Source organism: Rattus norvegicus, chromosome 6 (genome assembly GCF_021556685.1).
Source record: "Rattus norvegicus strain SHRSP/BbbUtx chromosome 6, alternate assembly SHRSP_T2T, whole genome shotgun sequence".
NCBI lineage: Eukaryota > Metazoa > Chordata > Mammalia > Rodentia > Muridae > Rattus > Rattus norvegicus.
In genome coordinates this window covers 78,632,307-78,656,796 of record NC_141539.1, presented here as the reverse complement: position 1 = coordinate 78,656,796, position 24,490 = coordinate 78,632,307, and the positions used below count along the sequence as shown (strand labels likewise).

The window sequence follows — 24,490 nt, the reverse complement described above, 5'->3', positions numbered from 1 at the left end:
AGACCCAGAAATGAACCCACACACCTATGGTCACTTGATTTTTGACAAAGGAGCCAAAACCATCCAATGGAAAAAAGATAGCATTTTCAGCAAATGGTGCTGGTTCAACTGGAGGGCAACATGTAGAAGAATGCAGATCGATCCATGCTTATCACCCTGTACAAAGCTTAAGTCCAAGTGGATCAAGGACCTCCACATCAAACCAGACACACTCAAACTAATAGAAGAAAAACTAGGGAAGCATCTGGAACACATGGGCACTGGAAAAAATTTCCTGAACAAAACACCAATGGCTTATGCTCTAAGATCAAGAATCGACAAATGGGATCTCATAAAACTGCAAAGCTTCTGTAAGGCAAAGGACACTGTGGTTAGGACAAAACGGCAACCAACAGATTGGGAAAAGATCTTTACCAATCCTACAACAGATAGAGGCCTTATATCCAAAATATACAAAGAACTCAAGAAGTTAGACCGCAGGGAAACAAATAACCCTATTAAAAAATGGGGTTCAGAGCTAAACAAAGAATTCACAGCTGAGGAATGCCGAATGGCTGAGAAACACCTAAAGAAATGTTCAACATCTTTAGTCATAAGGGAAATGCAAATCAAAACAACCCTGAGATTTCACCTCACACCAGTGAGAATGGCTAAGATCAAAAACTCAGGTGACAGCAGATGCTGGCGAGGATGTGGATAAAGAGGAACACTCCTCCATTGTTGGTGGGATTGCAGACTGGTAAAACCATTCTGGAAATCAGTCTGGAGGTTCCTCAGAAAATTGGACATTGAACTGCCTGAGGATCCAGCTATACCTCTCTTGGGCATATACCCAAAAGATGCCTCAACATATAAAAGAGACACGTGCTCCACTATGTTCATCGCAGCCTTATTTATAATAGCCAGAAACTGGAAAGAACCCAGATGCCCTTCAACAGAGGAATGGATACAGAAAATGTGGTACATCTACACAATGGAATATTACTCAGCTATCAAAAACAATGAGTTTATGAAATTCGTAGGCAAATGGTTGGAACTGGAAAATATCATCCTGAGTGAGCTAACCCAATCACAGAAAGACATACATGGTATGCACTCATTGATAAGTGGCTATTAGCCCAAATGCTTGAATTACCCTAGATCCCTAGAACAAACGAAACTCAAGACGGATGATCAAAATGTGAATGCTTCACTCCTTCTTTAAATGAGGAAAAAGAATACCCTTGGCAGGGAAGGGAGAGGCAAAGAGTAAAACAGAGACTGAAGGAACTCCCATTCAGAGCCTGCCCCACATGTGGCCCATACATATACAGCCACCCAATTAGACAAGATGGATGAAGCAAAGAAGTGCAGACCGACAGGAGCCGGATGTAGATCTCTCCTGAGAGACACAGCCAGAATACAGCAAATACAGAGGCGAATGCCAGCAGCAAACCACTGAACTGAGAATAGGTCCCCTATTGAAGGAATCAGAGAAAGAACTGGAAGAGCTTGAAGGGGCTCGAGACCCCAAAAGTACAACAATGCCAAGCAATCAGAGCTTCCAGGGACTAAGCCACTACCTAAAGACTATACATGGACTGACCCTGGACTCTGACCTCATAGGTAGCAATGAATATCCTAGTAAGAGCACCAGTGGAAGGGGAAGCCCTGGGTCCTGCTAAGACTGAACCCCCAGTGAACTAGTCTATGGGGGGAGGGCGGCAGTGGGGGGAGGGTTGGGAGGGGAACACCCATAAGGAAGGGGAGGGGGGAGGGGGATGTTTGCCCGGAAACCGGGAAAGGGAATAACACTCGAAATGTATATAAGAAATACTCAAGTTAATAAAAAAAAAAAAAGAAAGAAAGAAAAAATAAGAAACACCCAAGTTAATAAAAAATGAAGAAAACAAATAAAAAAAAAGAAAGAAAAAAAATAAGAAACACCCAAGTTAATAAAAAATGAAGAAAACAAATAAAAAAAAAAAAAGCAAACAGGAGGGCTGAAGAGATGACTCAGTGGTTAAGAGCACTGACTGTTCTTCCAGAGGTCCTGAGTTCAAGTCCCAGCAACCATATGTTGGCTCACAACCATCTGTAATGGGATCTGATGCCCCCTTCTGATGTATATTCACATACATAAAATAAATAAATCTTTAAAAAAAGAAAACAAATAGGCATGTAAACAATAATACAAGATAACATAAAACAAAACAAAACTGGCTTAGGACAAAACAGGAAGAAGAAGAAGAAGAAGAAGAAGAAGAAGAAGAAGAAGAAGAAGAAGAAGAAGAAGAAGAAGAAGAAGAAGAAGAAGAAGAAGAAGAAGAAGAAGAAGAAGAAGAAGAAGAAGAAGAAGAAGAAGAAGAAGAAGAAGAAGAAGAAGAAAGAAGAAGAAGAAAGAAGAAGAAGAAGAAGAAGAAGAAGAAGAAAGAAGAAGAAGAAGAAGAAGAAGAAGAAGAAGAAGGAAGAAGAAGAAGAAGAAGAAGAAGAAGAAGAAGAAGAAGAAGAAGAAGAAGAAGAAGAAGGAAGAAGAAGAAGAAGAAGAAGAAGAAGAAGAAGAAGAAGAAGAAGAAGAAGAAGAAGAAGGAAGAAGAAGAAGAGGAAGAAAAAAACAAAGAAAAAGCATCAGAAACACACACAGTGCAAACCTTATGTGCACACACAGAGCAAAGCTTATGTGCACACACAGAGCCACTGAGTTCAGTTTGTGCTGGCCAACTACTGCTGTGTACGGGGCCTACCCTTAGGAGTAGTCTGAACACTTCCTGCCTTCTACTCCCTCTTGGGTGTGTTCACTTCTATTGTTCTGGATCTTTCAGGTGTGCTGCTAAATTACTAGTATGGGATCTTTCCAATTTCTTTATGAAGGCACTCAGTGCTATGAACTTTTCTTCTTAGCACTGCCTCTTTGTGTCCCATAAGTTTGTGTGTGTTGTGCCTTGAGTTTCATTGAATTCTAGGAAGTCTTCGATTGCTTTATTTCTGCCTTGACCCAATAGTCACTCGATATAGAATTGTTCTGTTTCTCTGAGTCTGAAGGCTTTCCGTTGTTATTGAAGTCCAACTTTACTAGTGTGATAGGATGCGAGGGATTATTTCAATTATCTTGTATCTGCTGAAATTTGCTTTGTGACAGCGTATGTGGACAATTCTGGAGAATGTTACATGAGGTGCTGAAAAAAAGGTATATTCTTTTGTGTTTGGGTGAAATGTTCTATAGATAACTGTCAGCTCCATCATTTCTCTGTTTAGTTCTTTTCTAGATGACCTATCTATTGGTGAGAACTGGTCATCGAACACTCCCACTATCACTGTGTGAGAATCGATGTGTGACTGAAGTTATAGTCGTGTTTCTTTCTTTCTTTTTCTTTTTTCTCTTTTTTCTTTTTTTCAGAGCTGGGGACCGAACCCAGGGCCTTGCGCTTGCTAGGCAAGCGCTCTACCACTGAACTAAATCCCCAACCCCTATAGTCGTGTTTCTTTCACAGTTGTGGTGCCCTTGCATTTGTGGCATAGATGTTAAGACTTAAAGCTGTCATCTTGGTGTTGGTTTTTTTTTTTTCTATGAGTATGAAGTGTCCTTCCCCATATTTTTAAATTAATTATGGTTGGAAGTCTATTTTGTTAGAGATTAAAATGGCTACACTAGCTTGCTACTTGGGGTTGCTTGGGAAATCTTTTTCCAACCTTTTACTTGGAGGTAATGTGTATCTTTCATGGTAAGGTCTGTTTCTTGTATGTATCAGAAGGATGGTTTCTGTTTTCAGTTCCATTCTGTTAGTCTGTGTCTTTTTATTGGGGAATTAAGTCCATTGATGTCGAGAGATATAAAAGACCAATGGCTATTAATTCCTGCTATTTTGTTGTCATTGGTAGTGTGTGTGTGTGTGTGTGTGTGTGTGTGTGTGTGTGTGTGTGTTTCCTTTCTTTGGGTTTTGATATATGCGATTATTGTCTCTAGTGGTTGTGGATGTAGTTAACCTCCTTGGATTGGAATTTTCCTTCTAGTACCTTCTACGGTGCAGATTTGTGGACCAATGTTGTTTAAATTTAACTTAATCATGGAATATCTTGTTTTCTCTCCCTATGGTGATTAAAAAGTTTGCTGGGGTGGGCATGGGAGGACTGGAGAGATGGCTCAGCAGTTAAGAGCACTGAATTTCTCTTCCAAAGGTCCTGAGTTCAATTCCCAGCAACCACATGGTAGCTCACAAGCATCTGTAATGGGATCTGATGCCCTCTCCTGGTGTGTCTGAAGTCAGCCACAGTGTGCTCACATACATAAAATAAAGAAATCTTAAAAAAAAAAAAAGTTTGGTAGATATTGTAGTTTGGGCTGGCATCAGAGGTCTCTCAGAGTCTACAGCACATCTGCTCGGGCCCTTCTGGCTTTTAGAGCCTCCGTTGAGAAGTCAGGTGTAATTCTAGTAGGTCTGCTTTTTTTATGTTCCTTGGCCTTTTCTCTTGCAGTTAATATTCTTTCTTTGATTGGTATATTTAGGGTTTAGATTATTACTATGTAGTGATTTTCTTTTCTGGTCCAATCTATTAGTGTTCTGTAAGCTTCTTGTACCTTTATTATAGGCGTGTCCTTCTTTATGTTAGGAAATTTTTCCATGCTTTTGTTAAAAATATTTTCTGGGCCTTTGAGCAGGGATTCTTTCTTTTTTTAATTTATTTATTTCTTATATATAAGTACACTGTAGCTGTCTTCAGATACACAAGAAGAGGGCATCAGATCCTATTACAGATGGTTGTGAGCCACCATGTGGTTGCTGGGATTTGAACTCAGGACCTTTGAAGAACAATCAGTGCTCTTAACCTTTGAGCCATCTCTGCAGGGCCCTCCCCCCTTTTCTTGAGCAGGGACTTGTCTATTCCTATTATTCTTAGGTTTTGTGTTTTTATAATGTCCCAGATTTCCTGAATGTTTTGTATTTGTTTTGTATTTTAAACTTAACAATGTCTCGGGGTTGGGGATTTAGCTCAGTGGCAGAGCGCTTGCCTAGCAAGCGCAAGGCCCTGGGTTCGGTCCCCAGCTCCAAAAAAAAAAGAAAAAAACAAAACAAAACAATGTCTCTGACTGATGTATCTATTTCTTCTAGTGTGTCTTCAGTGCTGGAGAGTCTCTCTTCCACCTCTTGTATTTTGTTGACAATGCTTGTGTCTATAGTTCTTGTTCACTTACCTAGATTCTCTGTCTCCAGGATTCCTTCAGTTTGAGTTTCCTTGAATAGTTTTATTCATTTCCCTGAGCCATTTGCTTTTTCTTTAAGGGATTTATTGATTTCCTCCAATTGTTTGTCATTTCTTCAACTTCTTCTTTAAGGACCTCCATTATCTTCATTTTTTTTTCTTTTTTGTCTGGAGCTGAGGACCGAACCCAGGGCCTTGAGCTTGCTAGTCAAGCGCTCTACCACTGAGCTAAATCCCCAACCCCTCCATTATCTTCATAAAGTTGATTTTAAGGTTATTTTCTTTTCCTTTTTTTTCTTTTCTTTTTTTTTTTTTAAGACAGGGTTTCTCTATCTAACAGCCCTGGCTGTCCTGGAACTCATCTAGTAGAACAGGCTGGCCTCCAACTTACAAGATCCACCTGCCTCTGCCCCCAGTGCCTGGAGTAATGCGTGCGCCACCACGCCCATCTTAAGGTTGTCTTCTGATGCTTCAGCTGCGTTGGAGACAGGGCCTGCTGTAGTGGGATGGTTGGGCTCTAGTAGTGGCACACTGCCCTGGCTGTGGTCCTCTGTACTCTTACACTGATTTTTAAGCATGTGGGTTTGGAGTGATTATAGGTAGGTCTAAGTGCTGATTTCTGGGCTTGTCTCTGTTGGATGGGTGTTTTATCCCTTGGTTTCTGTTTCCTATCTGGTCTTCTGGCTGGAGTGGCCTGTTGTTGAATAGAGGATCTCCACCTGAGTTGGGAACTGGACTTCTTATGGCCTGAATGACTCTTGTTAAGTAGGGGGTTTCTCCCCACATTTGGGTCTGAAGGTCTGTTGATGTGTGTGCCTTCTGATGGCCCTGGGGGTCCTCTGGAGTTGAGGATTCTGGCCTGTTCTCTGGTGGAATAGGAGATTTCTGCCTGGTTTTCAGGATTCTGGCCTGGCCTCTGAGGGGATAGGAGGCCACTGGAGATGTAGGCCGGGATATGGTGATGAAGGAGGGGCAGTTGGGGTTGGGGTTTTGTTGGGTACTGAGGGTTAAGAACATGGGCTTCTGCTTACTTCCCTTCTTGGTCCTGGGACCCCATCGGGCTTAGACCCAGGTAGGCCTGTGCATGCTGCCACAGTCTCTGTGAGTTCATGTGTGTACCAGTCTTACTGTGTTTAGAGGGCCTTGTTTCCTTGGTGTCTTCCATTCCTTGTCTCTTTCTGCCATCTCTTCCACAGAGTTCCCTGAGCCCTTCGGGGAGAAATGTGATGAAGACATCCCAGTTAGAACTGAGTGTTGGAAAATCTCTCACTCTCTGCACATAGTCCAGCTGTGGGTCTCTGTATTTGTTCTCGTCTACTGCAGGAGGACACTCTTCTGATGTTGACTGAGAAAGACACGAGTCTAGGAATAGAGCAGAATTTTGTTAGTTTTTTCTGGCTGTGTTCCTTTAGCAGAACTGTAGTATTTAGTTTTCCCGTAGGTCCCTGGTCTATCTGGTCTCAGGTACTTGGCCACTCTGTCTCTTTTTGTTTTGAGAAAGGGTCTCACTCTTGTAGCCTTAGCTGTTCCAGAGCTCACTATGTAGACCAGGCTGGCCTTGAACTCACAGAGAAACCCCTGCCTCTGCCTACCAAGTGCCAGGAGTGCACCACCACACTTGGTACTCAAATTTTAGACCTGCTAGGATTGCATTATTATCTTTCTGAGACAGCTCAAGCTGGCCTTGAACTCACAGTGATCTGCAAACTTTGCCTCTTGATTACTAGGGTTGAAGCCATGCATCACCTTACCCAGCCAGATTGGATTATTTGTTTGAGACAAGGTCTCTAGCCCATGCTCTTCTCAAACTCCCTATGTAGCTAAATATGACCTTGAACTCCTGGTCCTCCTGCCTCTACCTTCCAAGTGCTGGGATTGCTAGCGTGCTCCACCATGCCCAGGTTCAGATGCATGACCTTTTTATAGTAACAGAGCAAAAGTATAAATAAATACATTCATCAAATACACTAGTGGGGGCACCAAGTATCTGGGTTACAGCCAAGAGGATAGATAGAATTCTTCAGTGGGTTTCAGGTGCTTTCAAATGACATTCTTAGCTAAGTTAATATATTACAAAGATTTCAATAGTCTAAAGCAGTATTTTTCCGCCTGAGGTCTCCACCCCTTTGGGGATCGAACAACCTTTTCACAGGGGTCAAATAAGACAATTCATAATACAGTTATGAAGTAGCAACAAAAACAATTTTATGGTTGGGGGTGTGCATAGATGAGGAACTGTATTGCAGGGTGGTAGCATTAGGAAGGTTGAGAGGCACTCGTTTAAAGAACGGTAAGTCTGATACAGAAATGGGAGCCAGTTACTATTAAGGAGATAAAGGGATATCCCAAGACAATTGTGACTCTGGATCTGTGACATTCCAACTCTCACCACCACATTCTCACCAGTGTGCAGAGTCCTCTGCACCACGGGGAACAGTTCAAAGGACATTCTAACAACTTGAATTTTTTTCTGTCCAAAGTTAGCATTCCAGTCTCAAGCCCAGGCTACCCAGTCAGCAGTGGCTCAGGTGTTTGTCATGTGACGGGCCTTGCATTCCATCTCGGGGTCTGTCGTTACCTTTGACCTGCTCCTGTCTGGTGCCCTCTCCTCCACTTTCTTCCATAATGGAACTTTCAGTCTGTCATTGAAGACAGCTGCTGCACTCGGGTAGGACTCCCAGTCTCTACTCTGGGGTACCTTGTTCCATTTCCACAGCATCCCCATTTACTTACTGCCCTAACTCCTGTTTTATACTAACCTGTGTGTGAAACATATTGTCAGGTCCCAAAGAAAGTCAGGGCAAATGGATAACTGGGTGCCTATTTAACAGACCAAAGTACAAGCTGGCCTCTGGGACTTGTCCCAGAGTCCCGGTTCCTCCGAGCACTTCTCACTCCTGCCCCCTACCCTAACCCTCACCAGCCCCCCCCCCCCCCCCCCGAGCTTAGCTTCCCTTCTCCCAGCTTCCATATCCTATAAAAACCTGCCATTTCAGCCACCCGGCCTCTTTGTTTTCTTTGTCATCTTGGTCCTCTGCTCTTGACTCCTGGTCCCCTCTCTTGCTCCTCTCCTCCTCTTCTCTTGCTCTCCCACTACCTCTCTCCTCTCGTGCCCTGGTCTTACTGCTGCCCTTCTTCAGTCTGGACTTTTCCAGATTCCTCTGGCTGTTTTCTCTTGTTTTAAGTAACTAAATCTCATCTGTTCAATCTTACCATGGAAGACTCAGGAACCAGATGCTGGAGTGAAAACCTGCAAGCTCAGAGAGGCAGAGAAAGCAGTCAGCTGACCTTCCTCCTCAGCCAATGTCCCAGAAGGAAAAAGCTCCTTCTCCACACTGTCTTAAATCCCCCTTAACACAGTGTCCCTCCTTTCTGTTTACTTACGTTCTGTGTCTGTCAGTTGGTTGCTTGCTCCGTCTCTTGAACTAGAGTTGACTTTATTTAGCTCTTGGATTAGAGGTGTGTGTTAGGGCTGAGCCACAACCCATGGTTTTTCTAGTTCACAATCTAGGGGTTCGCAATGTGATCAAATATCCTGCAGCATTCTCCCTCACATCTACAGTAGAAACCTTCTCCTCGACCATACCTAGGAACAGTCATGACCTCACTTCTATTCAATATTAAAATTCCAGTCTCAGTTTGGGACATGCCTTTGATCCCAGCAGGCAGAAAGGCAATGGGATCTCTGTGAGCTTGAGTCCAGCCTGGTCTACACAGGGAGTTCCAGGGTAGCTAATGCCACACAGTGACATCTGGTCTCAGAAAGAAAGAAAGAAAGAAGGAAGGAAAGAAAGAAAGAAAGAAAGAAAGAAAGAAAGAAAGAAAGAAAGAAAGAAAGAGAGAAAGGAAGGAAGGAAGAAAGAAAGACCAACAGACAGACAGACAGGATGGATAGATGGATGGATTGATGGATGGATGGATGGATGGATGGATAAAGTCTCAGTCAGTGTTCAGGAGGTTTATTAGCACACACATGTAATCCCTTCGCTTAGAAGATCAAGGCAGGAAGATCACCCACCATGAGTTCAAGGCCATTCTGGGTTATATGGTAAGACCTTATTTTAATAAAGGAAACATTTCAGTGGTTACTCCAGTGACTGCTTTCACAATCATTCAACCAGGCATGGTGACTCACACCTGAAATTCTAGTATTCAAGGGACTAAGGCAGGGTCATTTTCACAACTTGGAAGCTACACAGTGAGTTCCAGGCCAGCCTAGGATACAAAGTGAATTCGTGTCTCAAACAAACAAACAAACAAACCAACAAACTGCCAGCTGGGTGTGGTGGTAATGAACCATTGTTACCCCAGCACTGGAGAGGTGAGAGCAGGAAGTTTAAAGTCACCCTTGGCTACATAGTAGGTTTGAGGCCAGTCTGGGATAATGAACCCCTGTCCCCCCAAAAATAGGGTGTTGGGGCAATGGAGTTTGGTTGACTAGACTGGGCTTAAGGCAGACAGCGGAGACACAGTCAGGCTTAAGGCCCAAGAACCCAGTCATTTCCACGTGTGCTGTTGAAGCTTCCCAAAGGGCTAAAGGAATAGATTCTCTCCAGGACTTAGCTTGTGGCGTCTTGCCTGAGTAAACTGCAAATCGAGTCTTAGTAATAATATGCTACACTCTTTTCCCTCCAACCCCAACACTGCCCAGCCACAGGCCACAAGCCACAGGCCACAGAGCATGGGGTTAACAGGTTTATTATGATTTTGTAGGTGTGTGAACGTATGATGGTGGCCATGACATGCAGATGTCGGAGGAATGTGTGTGGGGTTGGCTCTCTCCTCCCACCTTTACAGAGGCTTCAGGGGAGGGAGAGTTGGATTCTGGGGTTCAGGCTTGCACAGTGAGCTCTTTACCAGAAGATGAGATAATTCTCCTCTTCCTCTTCTTTCCTCCTCCTCCTCCCTCCTCCTCTTCATCCTCTTCCTCCTCCTCTTCCTCCTGCTACTCTCTTTCCTCTTTGTCTGCTTGGTTTGGTTTTTTTGAGACAGGATATCACTAAATAGTCCTGGCTGTCCTAGAACTCGATATGTAGACTAGGCTGGCCTCAAACTCACAGAGATTCATCTGCTTCTGCTTCCTGAGTGTTGGGATTCAAGGTATGCCACTCGGTCTTACTGAGTCCTTAATTTTTTTTTAACATTTATTCATTTGGGGGAAGGGATATTTATGGATGCTATAAAAGCGGTTATAGGAATTGGTTCTGTTCTACCATGTGGGTCCCAGAGGTCAAACTCAGGCGGTCAGGCTCGGTGACAAGCCGTAAGTTCTTTTAACTACTGAGTCATCCCACTAATCCTCTTTAAAATGTCTTTGTTTTTGTGGGTTTTTTATTGTTTGTTTTTGAGATAAGGTCTCACTATGTAGTGCTGGCTGGCCTTATACTCACAAGGATCACCTGTCCCCTTCTGCAGCGCTGAGGCTAAAGGCATGTGTCACCACAACTGGCTGTGAGGTACTGTCTTACCTCTACCAAAGTTTGGCCGGGAGCTCACTATGCAGCCCAAGCTGCCCTCAAACTCAGCCTTCCCCTGCCTCGGCCTCTTAAATGCTGGGATGCATACACAGCCTACCAAGTCTAATTTGTTTTATTTTAGGTCCACGAGGTTAGGAGTCCTACAGAACTTTGCAAAAGCAAGATTAATAAATGACCCTGATGTTCACCCACACGAAACCTCCACCTCTCTCTCTCTCTCTCTCTCTCTCTCTCTCTCTCTCTTGCATAATAAGCTCATTTAAGGTCAAAGAGTGCCATGCAGTGGCAAAGTGCTTGCCTGACATTTACAACGCCTGGACTTTATCTCTAGTACCACAAACAACAAAGAAACAAGGAAGCCTGGTATGATAGTGTATGCCTGTAATCCTGATCTATGTTAGTCAAAACAGGGGATGCCATCCCTTCCCACTTAGAGATACTCATTCAGGTAAAGGTTGATTCTTGATCATGTCTCAGAAAACGATTTTGGGATGAGTCTAAATTTATTTTTCTTTCTTTCTTTTTTTTTTTTTTTTTTTTTTTGGTTCTTTTTTTCGGAGCTGGGGACCGAACCCAGGGCCTTGCGCTTCCTAGGCAAGCGCTCTACCACTGAGCTAAATCCCCAACCCCCTAAATTTATTTTTTAAGGTTCATTTATTTTTATGTGCACTGATGTTTTGCCTGTATGTCTGTGTGAGGATGCCAGAGCCCCTGGAACTGGACAGACAGTTGTGAGCTGCCATGTGGGTGCTGGGGACTGAACCCAGGTCCTTTGGAAGAGCAGCTAATGCTCTTAACCACTGAGCCATCTCTCCAGCTCTGTGTCTGAATTTATTAAGATAAAGGAGAATACACACTTTAAATTTCAATGGACGCTTTAAAAAATGGAGCATACATAACCTAAGTGCTTTGCAACTGGAGAGACCCCTTTATGGATGGAGAAATATATATGCATTATGATGATGATGATGATGATGATGATGATGATGATGATGATGCCAAGGGTGACCCTAAACTTTACCTCCTCTTACCTCCACCTCCCAAGTACTGGGATCACAAGACTGCTACTAGAACCAGATCCATGACTATTTAAGTTACACTGCTCATAGGATATACTTTACAATAAAGTTTAAAGATTAAGCAAGGGCTGGAGAGATGGCTCAGGGGTTAAGAGCACCCGACTGCTCTTCCAGAGGTCATGAGTTCAATTCCCAGCAACCACATGGTGGCTTACAACCATCTGTAAAGAGATCCGATGCCCTCTTCTGGTGTATCTGAAGACAGTTACAGTGTACTTATATATAATAAATGAATAAATCTTTAAAAAAAATAAAATAAAAAATAAAGATCAAAAGTCAAACTAAAGGGCTGGGGATTTAGCTCAGTGGTAAGAGCGCTTACCTAGGAAGCGCAAGGCCCTGGGTTCGGTCCCCAGCTCCGAAAAAAAGAACCCAAAAAAAAAAAAAAAAAAAAAAAGTCAAACTAAGAGAACTAAGCAAGAGATAGATTCAGTAGGAGTGATGTAAGAATGAATCATAAAACCAAGGAATGCAGAAGGCAGAGAAGGCAAGGACTTACACCTCCTGCAAGTCTCTAGAAGTTTCCTGGTCTACCAAGAAAGTTTACTGGGGGTAGGTGTGAGAACTGCATTTCCAGCCATTGTCCATTGAAATCTCTCACACAGCTGCTCCTGACCTGCCTCCTTTATAGACTTTGATGGAAATTTCTAGAAGAAAAAGAATATGTGTGACATCTTGGTCACACCATACTTTCATGACCTTTACCATCTATCTCAGTGTCTTGGTGAATTCTGCACAACCGAGGTTGGTTTCTGTTGGAAGTTTTGAATGTTTCCTAAACCACAGGTAAGGAAGGTACCTGTTTTGTTAAATGGAAGAGGAGGTAAAGAAATAATCTGAATAAATTTAGAATTCAGCGTATGCTGCCTATGGTTCTAAAGTGAGGACACACACGTGTTCTGTGTTACCTGCCTTTAGAAACTCCAGAGCTAAGAAATTATGTAAACATCAAGGCTGAGGAAGGGACTAACTAATCTGCTGTGGAATCTCAGAGTAAATAACGCAACTCATTCTGGACTCCTGAGCAGAAACAAACAGCAGGAGGTCATGGGTGCTGGCTCTAGGCTTCTCAGAAGGCCAGGACTAAATCCCTCCTAGATGTGGTGAGGAACGGGAACAGAAAAAGGGTAGAGATAGACAGGAAGAGGGCCTAAGTCAGGCATGGTGACCATTATATTAGGGTCAGGCTTTCTTTTCATTTTGTCCCCTCCCTGCATTCTTCCCTCCCTTTTTCTCGTACTTTCTTCCCTCCCCTTCCTCTTCCTCCCACTTCTTCCCTCCACCCTCCTCTCCCTTTCTTCTTTGAAACAGGTCTTGGTATGGAGCCTGGGTCTTGCTGTTAGTATATAGACCAGATTGTCCTTAAACTTGTGGCAATCCTCTTGCCTCAGCTTCCCAAACACAGGATCTGCTACCAAGCCTTTTCCCTTTGGTCTGAGCCCTCTGAAGACCTCTTTCCAGTTTCACAGGAGCTCTACCATGGAAGACCTGTTGCCCAGACTCAGCCAACTCTGGAGTTTGAGGATGGGCTCACGCAGGCTGAGAAAGGAAGATTTGGAGGTTCCACCATACCACAGAGAAAGCCACACCTCCAGAGTTCCCTCTGCCTGAATGGAGCTGCACTGATTAATAAGGGGGCAGCCTGCTGGTACCTCACCTCGAAGTGCTCCTGTGGCAAGGAAGAGCCTCAGCTTGGGGCAGTGAATCTCCAGGATCTTAGCCTACAAATGGGAAGCTGTAGAATAAAGTTTAGACATCAAAATTAGAGACTTACATTTGGCACGCATTCATTCACTCATTCATTCATTCATTCATTCATTCATTCATTCATTCATTCATTCAGGACAGAGTTTCATTATGCAGGCTGGTTGTCCTGGAACTCACTATGTAGAACAGGCTGGCCTCAATTCAGAGATCAGCTTGCCTCTGCCTCCCAAGTGCTGGGCCTAAAGGCTTGTGACACTGGATAAACTTGGTATTTTAGTATTTACAAAAAGCAAACTCCATTTTGCCTAAGTGGCAAGTCCAAGACTCAAGTCCAAGCAATTCTGTCTGATTTAAGTCAGTGCTTGGGAAGCCCATTCTCTGGCCTTTCCGCCCCCTATTAGTCCTGCTTCCTAGTTTCCAGCTTCTTTCTACATTTTATTGCAACTCAATTAAAAATATTCTTGATATTTTTAAATGATAAAATGATAAAAAGGCCAGATAAGGATTTCTCCCTAGTGGTACACAGCACACATTTCTCAGAGTAGACAGACAGACAGCTTTCTTTTTTTTTTTTTTTTTTTGGAGCTGGGGACCGAACCCAGGGCCTTGCGCTTCCTAGGCAAGCGCTCTACCACTGAGCTAAATCCCCAACCCCGACAGACAGCTTTCTTGAAGATTTAAGTGAGGGCTGCAGAGATGGCTCAGCGGTTAAGAGCATTTACTGATCTTCTAGAGGACCTGAGTTTAGTTCTCAGCACCCATACTGGCAGCTCTCAAACAACTATCCTCAGCTCCAGGGGATCTGACACCCTCTTTGTCCTCCCAAGGCATGTTCATATGAACACACCCCTACACGGACAGATACATACGTGTTCTTTTTTTTTTTTTTTTTTTTTTGGTTCTTTTTTTTCGGAGCTGGGGACCGAACCCAGGGCCTTGCACTTCCTGGGTAAGCGCTCTACCACTGAGCTAAATCCCCAGCCCCTACAGACGTGTTCTTAATAGGCCAGGCAATAATAATGTCACTGTAACAAACAGCCGATGAGCTGCAAATGCGTGCTGAGTCCTCTTCTGTGTCTTTGCTTTGTAAGATACGTGTGAGTGTGTTTGTTTGGGTTCAGGGTTTTTTTTTCCTTTCTTTTTTTTTTTTAAAGATTTATTTATTTAATGTATATGAGTACACTGTCGCTGTCTTCAGACACACCAGAAGAGGGCATCAGATCCCATTACAGATGGTTGTGAGCCACCATGTGTTTGCTAGGATTTGGACTCAGGACCTCTGGAGGAGCAGTCAGTGCTCTTAACCACTGAGCCATCTCTCCAGCCCTGGTGTAGGGTTTTCAAAACAAGGTTTTTCTGTGTAACCCTGGCTGTCCTGGAACTTGCTCTGTAGATCAGGCTGGCCTTGAACTCAAGAGATCTGCCTGCCTTTGCCTCTTGGATGGGATTAAAGACATAGGACCCCAGGCCCAAGGGGTGTGTGTGTGTGTGTGTGTGTGTGTGCACATATTCCATGGCACTCATATGGTCAGAGAACAACTTGCCAGAGTCAATTCTCTTCCATCCTGTCGGAAGTCCTGGGAGTTGCACTCAGGTCCCTGTGTGGCAGAACACATCTTTATCTGCTGAGTCATCTCATCTTCTTCTGTCTTAATTACTTTTCAATCTTTGAGACAAAACACTACGATCAAAGTAACTTATGAAGAAATTGCTCAATTGTCTTACTGCTTCAGAGGGTAGGAGTCCCTAATGGAGAGGCAAAGGCATGGTGACAGCAACAGGTGAGAGCTTACATCTTGATCTGAAAGTAGGAGCAGAGACAGTGAGACACTGAAAATGGAGACTCTTGGGGAACAGGAGCCCATTCCCAGAGACACCTCCAACAAGGCCACACCTCCTAATCTTTCCCAAACAGCTCCACCAGTTGGGGGCCAATTCAAACATACAAGCCTTCAGGGAGTCATTTGCCTGTGTCTGGGGAGTCATTTTCATTCAAGCCACCACCACGTTTGCCGTACACGGTCTTTTAAAACATTATTTAGTGTATGTGTGTTTATGTATGTGGATACACACACCGTGGCCTGAGTGTGGAGGTCTGAGCACAGCTTCAAGGATAGGTTCTCTCTCGCCACCATGAGGGTCCCAGGGATTGAATTCAGGTCGTAAGGTGTTGAGGCAAGTTCCTTTACCCACCAAACCATCTCACCACTTTTCAAAACTTTACTTAATTGTGGTGTGTGTGTGTGTGTGTGTGTGTGTGTGTGTGTGTGTGTGTATGTGTGTGTGTGTGTTTGCCATAGAGCACTTAGTAGGTCAGAGGACAACTGTAAAAATTAATTCTCTCTACCACGTAGGTTCTAGAGATTGGGCTCAGGTTGTCAAGCATGGTGGCAAGTACCTTTAATCCACTGAGTATCTGGCCGACCCCCTCCAAAGTCTTTTAAGCATAGGCTCACAGCCAGGTGCCATGGCACGTGCCTATAATCCCAGCACTTAAGAACTGGAAGCAGCGAGATCAGAACTTAAAAGACATTTTGGGGTATATAGAGAGTTTGAGGCCATCTGGGCTGTGTGAGGCAGAGAAAGAAATTCCTTAACATGTGTGCGTGTGTTGTATGTAGGCATACATATGAGATCGTAGGCATACATATGAGATCACATGTGCACGAGCCTGAGTGAGAACTCAGAGGTCAGAGTAGGATGTCTTGTGTTCCTTTTCTATCACTTTCCACCATACTGCTTGAGATAGGCTCTCTTGATGAACGGGAAGCTCAGCAGTTCAGCTAGGCTGGCCAGCCAGTCAACTCGCAGGGTCGGTCTATCTCCTAGTGTTGGGGTTACAGGAAAACACAGCCTTGTTTGGTGTTTTTATGTAGGTGCTAGGTATTCAAACTTAGGGCCTCATAGTTGTAAAACAAATGCTCTTATTTACCAAGCCATTCCCCAAACCCATTCTTAAAGTTTGAAAAAAGATTTGTTTGGTTGGCTGGTTGGCTGGTGGAGACTGAATTTCTGTGTAGCCCTGGTTGCCCTGGAACTCATTCTGTAGACAAGGCTGGCCGAAATTATTTTTAGTTAGTTTTAAATTTGAGTATATGGGTGTGTAAATGCCATGGAGTCTATGGAAGCTGGAAAGACAGCACGCCCCAGGAGCTGGAGTTACAAGAAATGAGTGCTTTGTAGAGCAGCTCATGCTTTTGGCCCTGGAACCACCTCTCCAGGCCTCTCCTCAACTTTGATAGCTTTTGGAGGGTTGTTTACTATCAGTTAGTGATACTTACGTTTTTGTTTTTTTTTTGTTTTTGTTTTTTTTTCGGAGCTGGGGACCGAACCCAGGGTCTTGTGCTTCCTAGGCAAGGGCTCTACCACTGAGCTAAATCCCCAACCCCATGTTTTTGGTTTTTGAGATAGTCTCTCTCTATGGAGCTCTGCCTATCCTGGAATTTACTATGTAGATAAGACTGACCTTGAATTTGAAGAGACCCACCTGCTTCTGGCTTCCAGTGCTGAGATTAAAGGTGTGTGCCTCCATGCTCTGCTGATAATTACTTTTTAAATCTCTCACAGAATATTGCTTGTGACCTTTGCGCAGAAGGGAAAGCTTAGGTATTAACAACCTTATTGTTCCAAGGGCAGATTCTTTATGCACACGAGTTTTCTGCTGTGGAATTCAGCTGCAGTCAGTACCATAGGTCTTTGCTGGTCATTTAACTTGTGCTACTTGTATTTTCAGTCCTGTCCTGTGTGTTTTTTTTTTTTTTTTTTTGTTCTTTTTTTTCCGGAGCTGGGGACCGAACCCAGGACCTTGCGCTTCCTAGGTAAGCACTCTACCACTGAGCTAAATCCCCAGCCCCGTTCCTGTGTGTTTTTTATAGGGATTTTAACACTTTGGTATATAAAGATTACAGTGTTTCTGGGCTTCTTCTTTTTTTTTTTTTTTTTTTTTTGGTTCTTTTTTTTTTTTTTCGGAGCTGGGGACCGAATCCAGGGCCTTGTGGTTCCTAGGCAAGTGCTCTACCACTGAGCTAAATCCCCAGCCCCCCCCCCCCCCCCCCCCCCGTTTCTGGGCTTCATTTAAACGCCATTTAAGACTTTTGGGTAATGACTGAGGTAGGGCCCGCAAGATGGCTCAGTGGGTAAAGGTGATGTGAAGAGCTGAGTACTTCAGTTCAAGACGTTGAACACATGGTGAGGGAAGAGAGAAACAATTCTCAAAAGTTGTCTCTGACCTCCCCATGTACACCGTGGCATGTGCCGACCCACACTCATTCACATCACACACACACAAATAGTAATAAATAAGAAATGAAGTGTTTCGGTGTGATCCTTCTCAACCTTCATCTACACAGCCAAACATGACTCTGTTATGAGTTGTGCACAAGTCCTGCTCATTAATTGCAGCTCCCCTCCTCTTTCTCAACCTAGTCACGGCAGACACATTATCTTCAGTCAGAAACAAATTAGCATCTTCTTATCTGTTAATAAGTCACGTAAGGACTCCTTTTTTATGTGTGGTGTGTGTGTGTGTGTGTGTGTGTGTGTGTGTGTGTGTGTATGTGTGTGTGTGTGTGTGGAGAGAGAGAGAGAGAGAGAGAGAGAGAGAGAGAGAGAGAGAAAGAGAGAGAGAGAGAGAGAAGCAGGAACAGAGAGAGGGATAGAGAAAGGGTGGGAGGATCCCATGTGGCTTTCGCTGGTTTCAAATTCCCTTTCCAGCTGGGGAAGACCCTGTGTTCCTGATCTTCCTACCTCTACCTGTTTGGGATTATAGTGTTGTTTTTGAGGTGGGTTTTCACATGTAGCCCATGCTCTCCCAGAACTCACAATGTAGCCTAATCTGGCCTCCAACGTCTGGCAATTCTCCTGCCTCAGCCTCCTAAGTATTGGGATTATCAATGTGAGCCACTACAAATGCCTGGCTGGCATTTAAAACATCTCTCCTGGTACTTTATCACACCTACTTGATATGGCACGATGCCTCATGGCTCGAAGTGTAGAAGACTATTTTAGGGGCTGTGGATCCGAACCAGTGAATTCCATCCCTAGAACCGGTGGGAAAATGCTAGACATGGCGTTGCCTGTGTGTATGCCACGACATGCTTGTGTTGCCAGTGTTTAAAATGAGTCCAGCCTAGTTAGTGAGCTTCAGCCAAGTGAAACACCTTGTGTCAGAGAAAGGCAACAACCTTCCTAAGGAGAGCACCTGAGGTTGTCTTTTGACCTACACACACGTACGCCTATGTGCACACGAACAGACAGAGGCTTTGTTTTTCAAGACAAGTTTTTTGTGCGTAGCCCTGGCTGTCCTGGAACTCACACTGTGAACCAGGTTGGACTTGAACTCAGAGATCCACCTGCCTCTACCTCTGAGTAAAGGCATGTGCCACCACCGCCCAGCAATACATTTTTTTAAAGACCTCTTTAGTAGCCATTACAGTACTCTGGGGCAACAGAAACAAAAGACAAAAAATGTAAAGTCCTTCTTCACACCATTTTGGGGAGTAATCTTTGTTGGAGCAGAAACTAAAGCTCTCCTGTCTCAGCTTTCCTGGCACACAAAATAACTGCATGGAATTATTAGCAAATTTCACATTTCTTAAGAGCTTCATTTCTGTGAGACAGGATGGAGGACACAGCGCACGGGGAGGTATTCAAACTGGGAGGGCTTAAAATGGCAGTGTGAACAGTTTGGACCATTACAGAATAGTGACAACTGGGAGGGTAAAGTGCTTCTATGCAAACTCCAGGATCTGATTTTTTTTTTTTTAAAGATTTATTTATTGGGCTGGAGAGATGGCTCAGTGGTTAAGAGCACTGACTGCTCTTCCAGAGGTCTTGGGATCCGATGCACTCTTCTGGTGTGTGTGAAGACAGCTATAGTGTACACCAGAAGAGGGCATCAGATCTCATTAAAGATGGTTGTGAGTCACCATGTGGTTGCCTGGATTTGAACTCAAGTCTCTACCCCATGATCTGAACTTAAACCCCCAGCAGCTACATTAAAAACAAAAAAAACAAACAAAAGAAAACATGACCGGGGGTTGTAGAGTGCTTGCCTAGGAAGCGCAAGGCCCTGGGTTCGGTCCCCAGCTCCTAAAAAAAGAACAAAAGAAAAAAGAAAAAAGAAAACATGACCATGAACGTGGAAGCATGAGCCTATAACCCAGGACTGGGAGGCACAGACAGGAGAGTCAGGGGGTTTGATGGCCAGACAGCCTAGCCAATAGGTAAACTTCAGGTTCAGTGAGAGACCCTGTCTTTAGCAATGAAGAAGAGCGTGTGGAGGAAGATAATACCCTTCAACCTTTTACCTTTCATACATGTACACAAGGGGCACTCTCTCATTCCATAGAGTCTTATTTATAATCTCTAAATGTCACGTGTCCTCCACGTGCTGTGCCTGAGCATGGCTCTTGCCTCAGCATGCGCATCCAATCAGCCCCAGTCCTTGGAAGCCACAACAAACCGTAATACACCACCAGAAGTTTTCTTGATGGGTTTCTCTCTCTATGGCATCCCTGACAAAAGCAGCTCAACTATGCAGTGTAAGGTGGACCAATACATGTGTGTCATTAGCAAGAGCCTTTCATCACATGCCCTTTCACGTGTTTCCTTTAGATTCCTCTGTCCTGTGTGTGCTTCAGCCAAATGTTCCTTCACCAGTCTGCCTTAGTCTCTCATACCTGTGTCCACTTTAAGGAATCGTTCCTTCATGTGTTTGCCCCAGCAAAACACCATCCAATCGACTTTCCAAAGACCCCCTAGGTTTCCACTTCAATGGTCTCTCCAAGGCATGGTTGAGGGGAGGTTCTTATTGTAGATACGAGGAAGAGTCTGAAGCAAGGAGAGAAAATGGATAGCACATGAGCAGCAGACTGAACCAGGCCATGAAAGGAGAAGAGGAAGGATGGGGAGAGTGAAAGTGAAAGGGAAAGGAGATCCAAGAGAGAGGGGACCAAGAAAGCACATTGTCAGAATGGCAGGGCTATATAGGAATGGAAGCTGGGGAGGGGAGGCCCATGAACTGGAGCTGTTTAGGGTAGGGGAGAGTTGAGAAGAGTGGAGAGGAGCCAGGCAGCCAGCATGGGCCTTGTAGTAGGTATTTGAGATGCTTAGAGAACCTGGAGGCCAGCATGCACTTTGGTGGCTAATAAGTACCACAGCCAGCCATTTTTTTGGATCTGACATTTAAACTTTTTGTTGATGATAAGGGGCAATGTAATCTGTAACTGCTTCTTAGCTGAAATTAAGGTGTCATTGTCAGGGCCCAGGAAGACTGAGATGCTGGTAAGGCCAGGGGTGGGGAGAAGATTCATGACAGGGGGTGGATATATGCATGTATATATGTAGGAAGGGAGGTGGAGAAGATGAATCAACTGCAGACACGGTGGTATTTGTTTGGATGTGAGGAGTGAGGAGATGAAGGATATGAATAGGACAGTAGAAACCTGGTTTGAACCTTTGAAAGTGATGATGCCACTAAATGGAGACACGAGCTTTGCTTGAGTGACCCTTTGTAGAAGCGAGGTGCAGTAAGTTAGAAATAGCTATTTCTTATAAAATTACATCTATTTACTAGTTGTGTGTGCGTGTGTTTGTGTGTGTCAAAGAACAACTTGCAGTACCTTTCTACCCGTGGATCAAACCCTATCTCTGAGAGAAAGAGAGAGAGAGAGAGAGAGAGAGAGAGAGAGAGAGAGAGGAAGAAGAAGAAGAAGAAGAAGAAGAAGAAGAAGAAGAAGAAGAAGAAGAAGGAGGAGGAGGAGGAGGAGGGGGAGGAGGAGGAGGAGGAGGAGGAGGAAGAGGAGGAGGAGGGGGGAGAATGAATGAATGTCAACTGCAGTACCATTCTATCTTGTGGGTCAGTAGTCCTGTGGTTTGAACTCAGGTCTCTAGGCTTAGCAGCAAGTACTTTTCCTCACTGCTAAGCCATCATGCTGGCCCAGGGGATTATTTTCTTGACGTGTCTGTGGATATTGGTTTGGCGATATTCAGCTGGACAGTTAGCTCAGGTCTGGGGATTGTTTCTTAGTATAAAGGCAAGGAATACTCTTGTAATGAGAACAGCTCTGTTTTTATAGTGCTCAGTCATTAGCACCCCGAACTGAGGTAGTTATTACTTCCCCAGCAGTAAAAGCTTGATTATAGCCCCTGACTGCTTACTGTGTGAAGGCTTATGGTTCCTTAAACTTCCACAGGCAATATTGTATTAATGGTGATTAATCATCATGTAACTCAATACAAAGACAAGAATATTTACTGTGACTTCCTGGGAGTGCTTGTACAGATTTTTAGGGGCCCTCGGGGCAAGGGAACTGGACGGTTCTCCGGGTGGCCCTGGGGCCTTCCTAAGCCTGAGCTCCCCAGCAGTGAACAGCGACTTTTGTTCTGGGGCCGACCCTCCCTCTTACCTGGAGCAAAGGATCCTGCGTCCTTTCCCCTTCAGGGACAGCTCCCCTCTTGCAGCGGGCAGGGGGCGGGGCTGGCGTTCGGCCCCGCCCTCAGCCCCACCCGCGCGGCCGGCTCGGTTCGTGGCCTTGCTTGTGAGTCTGCGCGAGACCTGGACTCGAAGCAGCCATGATGGTGGGTGTTCACGGCGGCGCCGAACTCGGGGCGCGCGGTGGGGGTGGCGGGCGCGGGGACAGCGCGGACTGGGCGCTAATATCTCTCCTTGTGTCTCTCCCTTCCCTTCCTCCCTTTCGGTGTGCTGGGCCCGCTGACTCCGCAGGAAGGCCTGGATGACGGCCCCGACTTCCTCTCGGAGGAAGACCGCGGAGTAAGTTGTGTCTTCTGTCGTCTAGGACCCTCGGTCCCTCCCCCGCCTTGGCCTGAGGAGGGGTCCCAGGCTGCGCTGCCGCCCTGAGTCGCCCTTCCGACCTCCGCGGCGCGCGCCCCGCCCTTCTGCAGCCCTTCTTCCCTGGGGTCGGGCGCTTCTTGGTTCCGCTGGTCCCGTGGCCGCTTTCTCGCCTTGGGCGGGCGATCCAACCCTGTGCTGAGCTTGCTTTTTCCAGGCCTCGCTGCAGGTGGGGTGGCGAAGGTGGTGGCCGGGTTGGAACGCCCCCATCCTTGACTCTCTGGGTCAGGAAACCCATTTTCAGATCTTCCCGGTGGTACCGTCAAAATCTTTCTGTGGCTTTCTGGGACCTCGTTTCTCCTTTCTCTGTTGAATGGTTATGGATTTGGTCTAAATTTATTCTTTTGTAGTGATTTTTTTTTTCAGTCAGCAAATCTCAGTTGTGCCCTAAAAGATTTTGCAAAGAACTGATAGCCTTTGGTATCTTTACTTTTTCCCAGTATATCCCTCAACCCCCATCCTTTTCAGGGTTCTCTCGGTATTGTTTCCCATCACTAGCCCTATTAAGGTATGACTTACAAAATAATAATTTACGTAAAGATATACAGCTTGATATTTGGATACATGTAGAGGTTGTGAAATAATTACCATTGTCAAGTTAATTAGATAGACCTCACTCAGGTACCTTCGTTTTCTTTTTGATGAGAACACTTGGTTTACTCCAGGCAGTTTCAAGTATACATTATTATTAATAACTCCACTGTACATTAAGTATCCAGAACTTAAAACTGGAAGTTGTATCCTCTGACCACTCCCTCCCCCCCCCCTTCCCTCTTCCTGCCTCTTATTTAAAGGTCTGATTTCTCCCTGCAAGTTCGTCCCCCAAGCCTTAGTGAAGGGTAACATGTAAACCTTGTACAGGTGCAAGACTGAAAAATACTGTATCACTGTCACTAAGCAAAGTTTCATTGTTACCATTAACAGCTCACACTTTGTTAGGCTTTTTTTTTTTTTTTTTTTTTTTTTTTTTTGAGACAAGTTTCCTTGTACAAGTTTCCTGCCTCCCAAGTGTAGATGATAGGTGTCACCCAGCCCGGTTTTCCTTTTGCTTTTACTTATCCATCGTAAATAATGTGAGAGGTGCAGGTGTTAGTGGGTGGGTTTGGGATAGATGATAAACATTGAAGGATGTTGTTGGTTCGTGATTAATTCTTTGACTGAGTAGTGGGTAGATGCAGCTCTGTGAACTGTGTGCTGTAGAGGCTAGACAGTGTCAGATCCCAGACGCTGGAGTTACACGTGGTTGAGAGCAGTCTGTGTGGATGCTGGGAACTGAATTCAGGTCTGTAGAGCAGTGTGCTCTAACTACTGAAGTCATCTCACCAGCCCCTGAAGCAGAGTTTTTAAAAGTTAGTATCATAGAGAGGCACATACTACTGCTGATCCATTTCCTTCTTCCTTTCTGCTTTTTCTAACAGAGTGTGAGCTCCTGCTTTTCTGTATTCCATTGCAGAGAACAACTGTCCTTCCACTTTTACATGGGTTCTGGGATTGAACTCAGGTTGTCAGCAAGCACTTTACTTTTACTAAAGCCATCTTGGCCAAGGTTGGGGTTTAATAAAGATATTTAATACAGGCTTCAAGCATGAGGGCTAGGAAAGAGTCATTCTCTCAGAAAGAAAGACAAGACTTGTGTGGATATAGACTCATCAAGGTGGACTTGAGAGCAGCCAGATGCTTTTGTAAATGATTAAATTAACTCCCTCGGTTTACATAGCAGCACCATATGATTTCTGGTTTCTAAAACTTCTAGTTAACTACAAAACAATGTTTGTGTGCATTAACTACAAAACAATGTTTGTGTGCATTAATTACAAAACAATGTTTGTGTGCATTAATTACAAAACAAATGTATGTGTGTGTGTGCATCTGTGTGTGTGTGTGTATGTGTGTGTGTGTATGTGTGTCTGTGTGTGATTTTTGGATAAGACAGAATTAGTTGGTTTGTTTTTTGAGACAGGGTCCCTCTTTGTAGCTATGACTGGCCAGGAACTGATAGATGTTTGCATGCCCCTGCCTCCTCAGTACTAATGTTAAAGGCATGAGCCACTGCTTGGCATAGTTTGGATTTTAAGGGAAAAGCAGTAGTATTGAAAATCAGTGGTGTGTGTAAGACCTTGGCCTCGATCCTTGATACTGGAAATAAAATAGAAGAAACTAGCAGTTATTGATGAAATGAGATTAGTTTTAGTTCGGTT

General features: G+C 44.5%; 1 protein-coding gene and 1 long non-coding RNA gene across 7 annotated transcripts in view; one reads left to right on the top strand and one right to left on the bottom strand.

The window, feature by feature from the left end:
• Nucleotides 1–5,246: 5,246 nt before the first annotated feature.
• Nucleotides 5,247–21,902, bottom strand: LOC102548461 (uncharacterized). Of its 6 annotated transcripts, none has more exons than XR_015623032.1 (6): nt 21,850–21,902; nt 20,122–20,272; nt 19,495–19,531; nt 15,167–15,242; nt 13,392–13,469; nt 5,247–6,540 (listed from the first exon to the last, which is right to left on the bottom strand). It is a non-coding gene; the product is annotated as an uncharacterized LOC102548461 (long non-coding RNA). The 6 variants fall into 6 exon arrangements; XR_015623029.1 differs by lacking the exon at nt 19,495–19,531 and adding an exon at nt 14,986–15,039; XR_015623028.1 differs by lacking the exon at nt 19,495–19,531.
• Nucleotides 21,903–21,967: 65 nt separating this feature from the next.
• Nucleotides 21,968–24,490, top strand: part of Snx6 (sorting nexin 6) — a 43,122-nt gene continuing 40,599 nt past the window's right edge. Inside the window, 2 exon segments of the mRNA NM_001108711.1 lie at nt 21,968–22,021; nt 22,167–22,214. Coding sequence (NP_001102181.1) covers nt 22,016–22,021; nt 22,167–22,214 — 54 coding nt within the window. The 5' untranslated portion in view covers nt 21,968–22,015.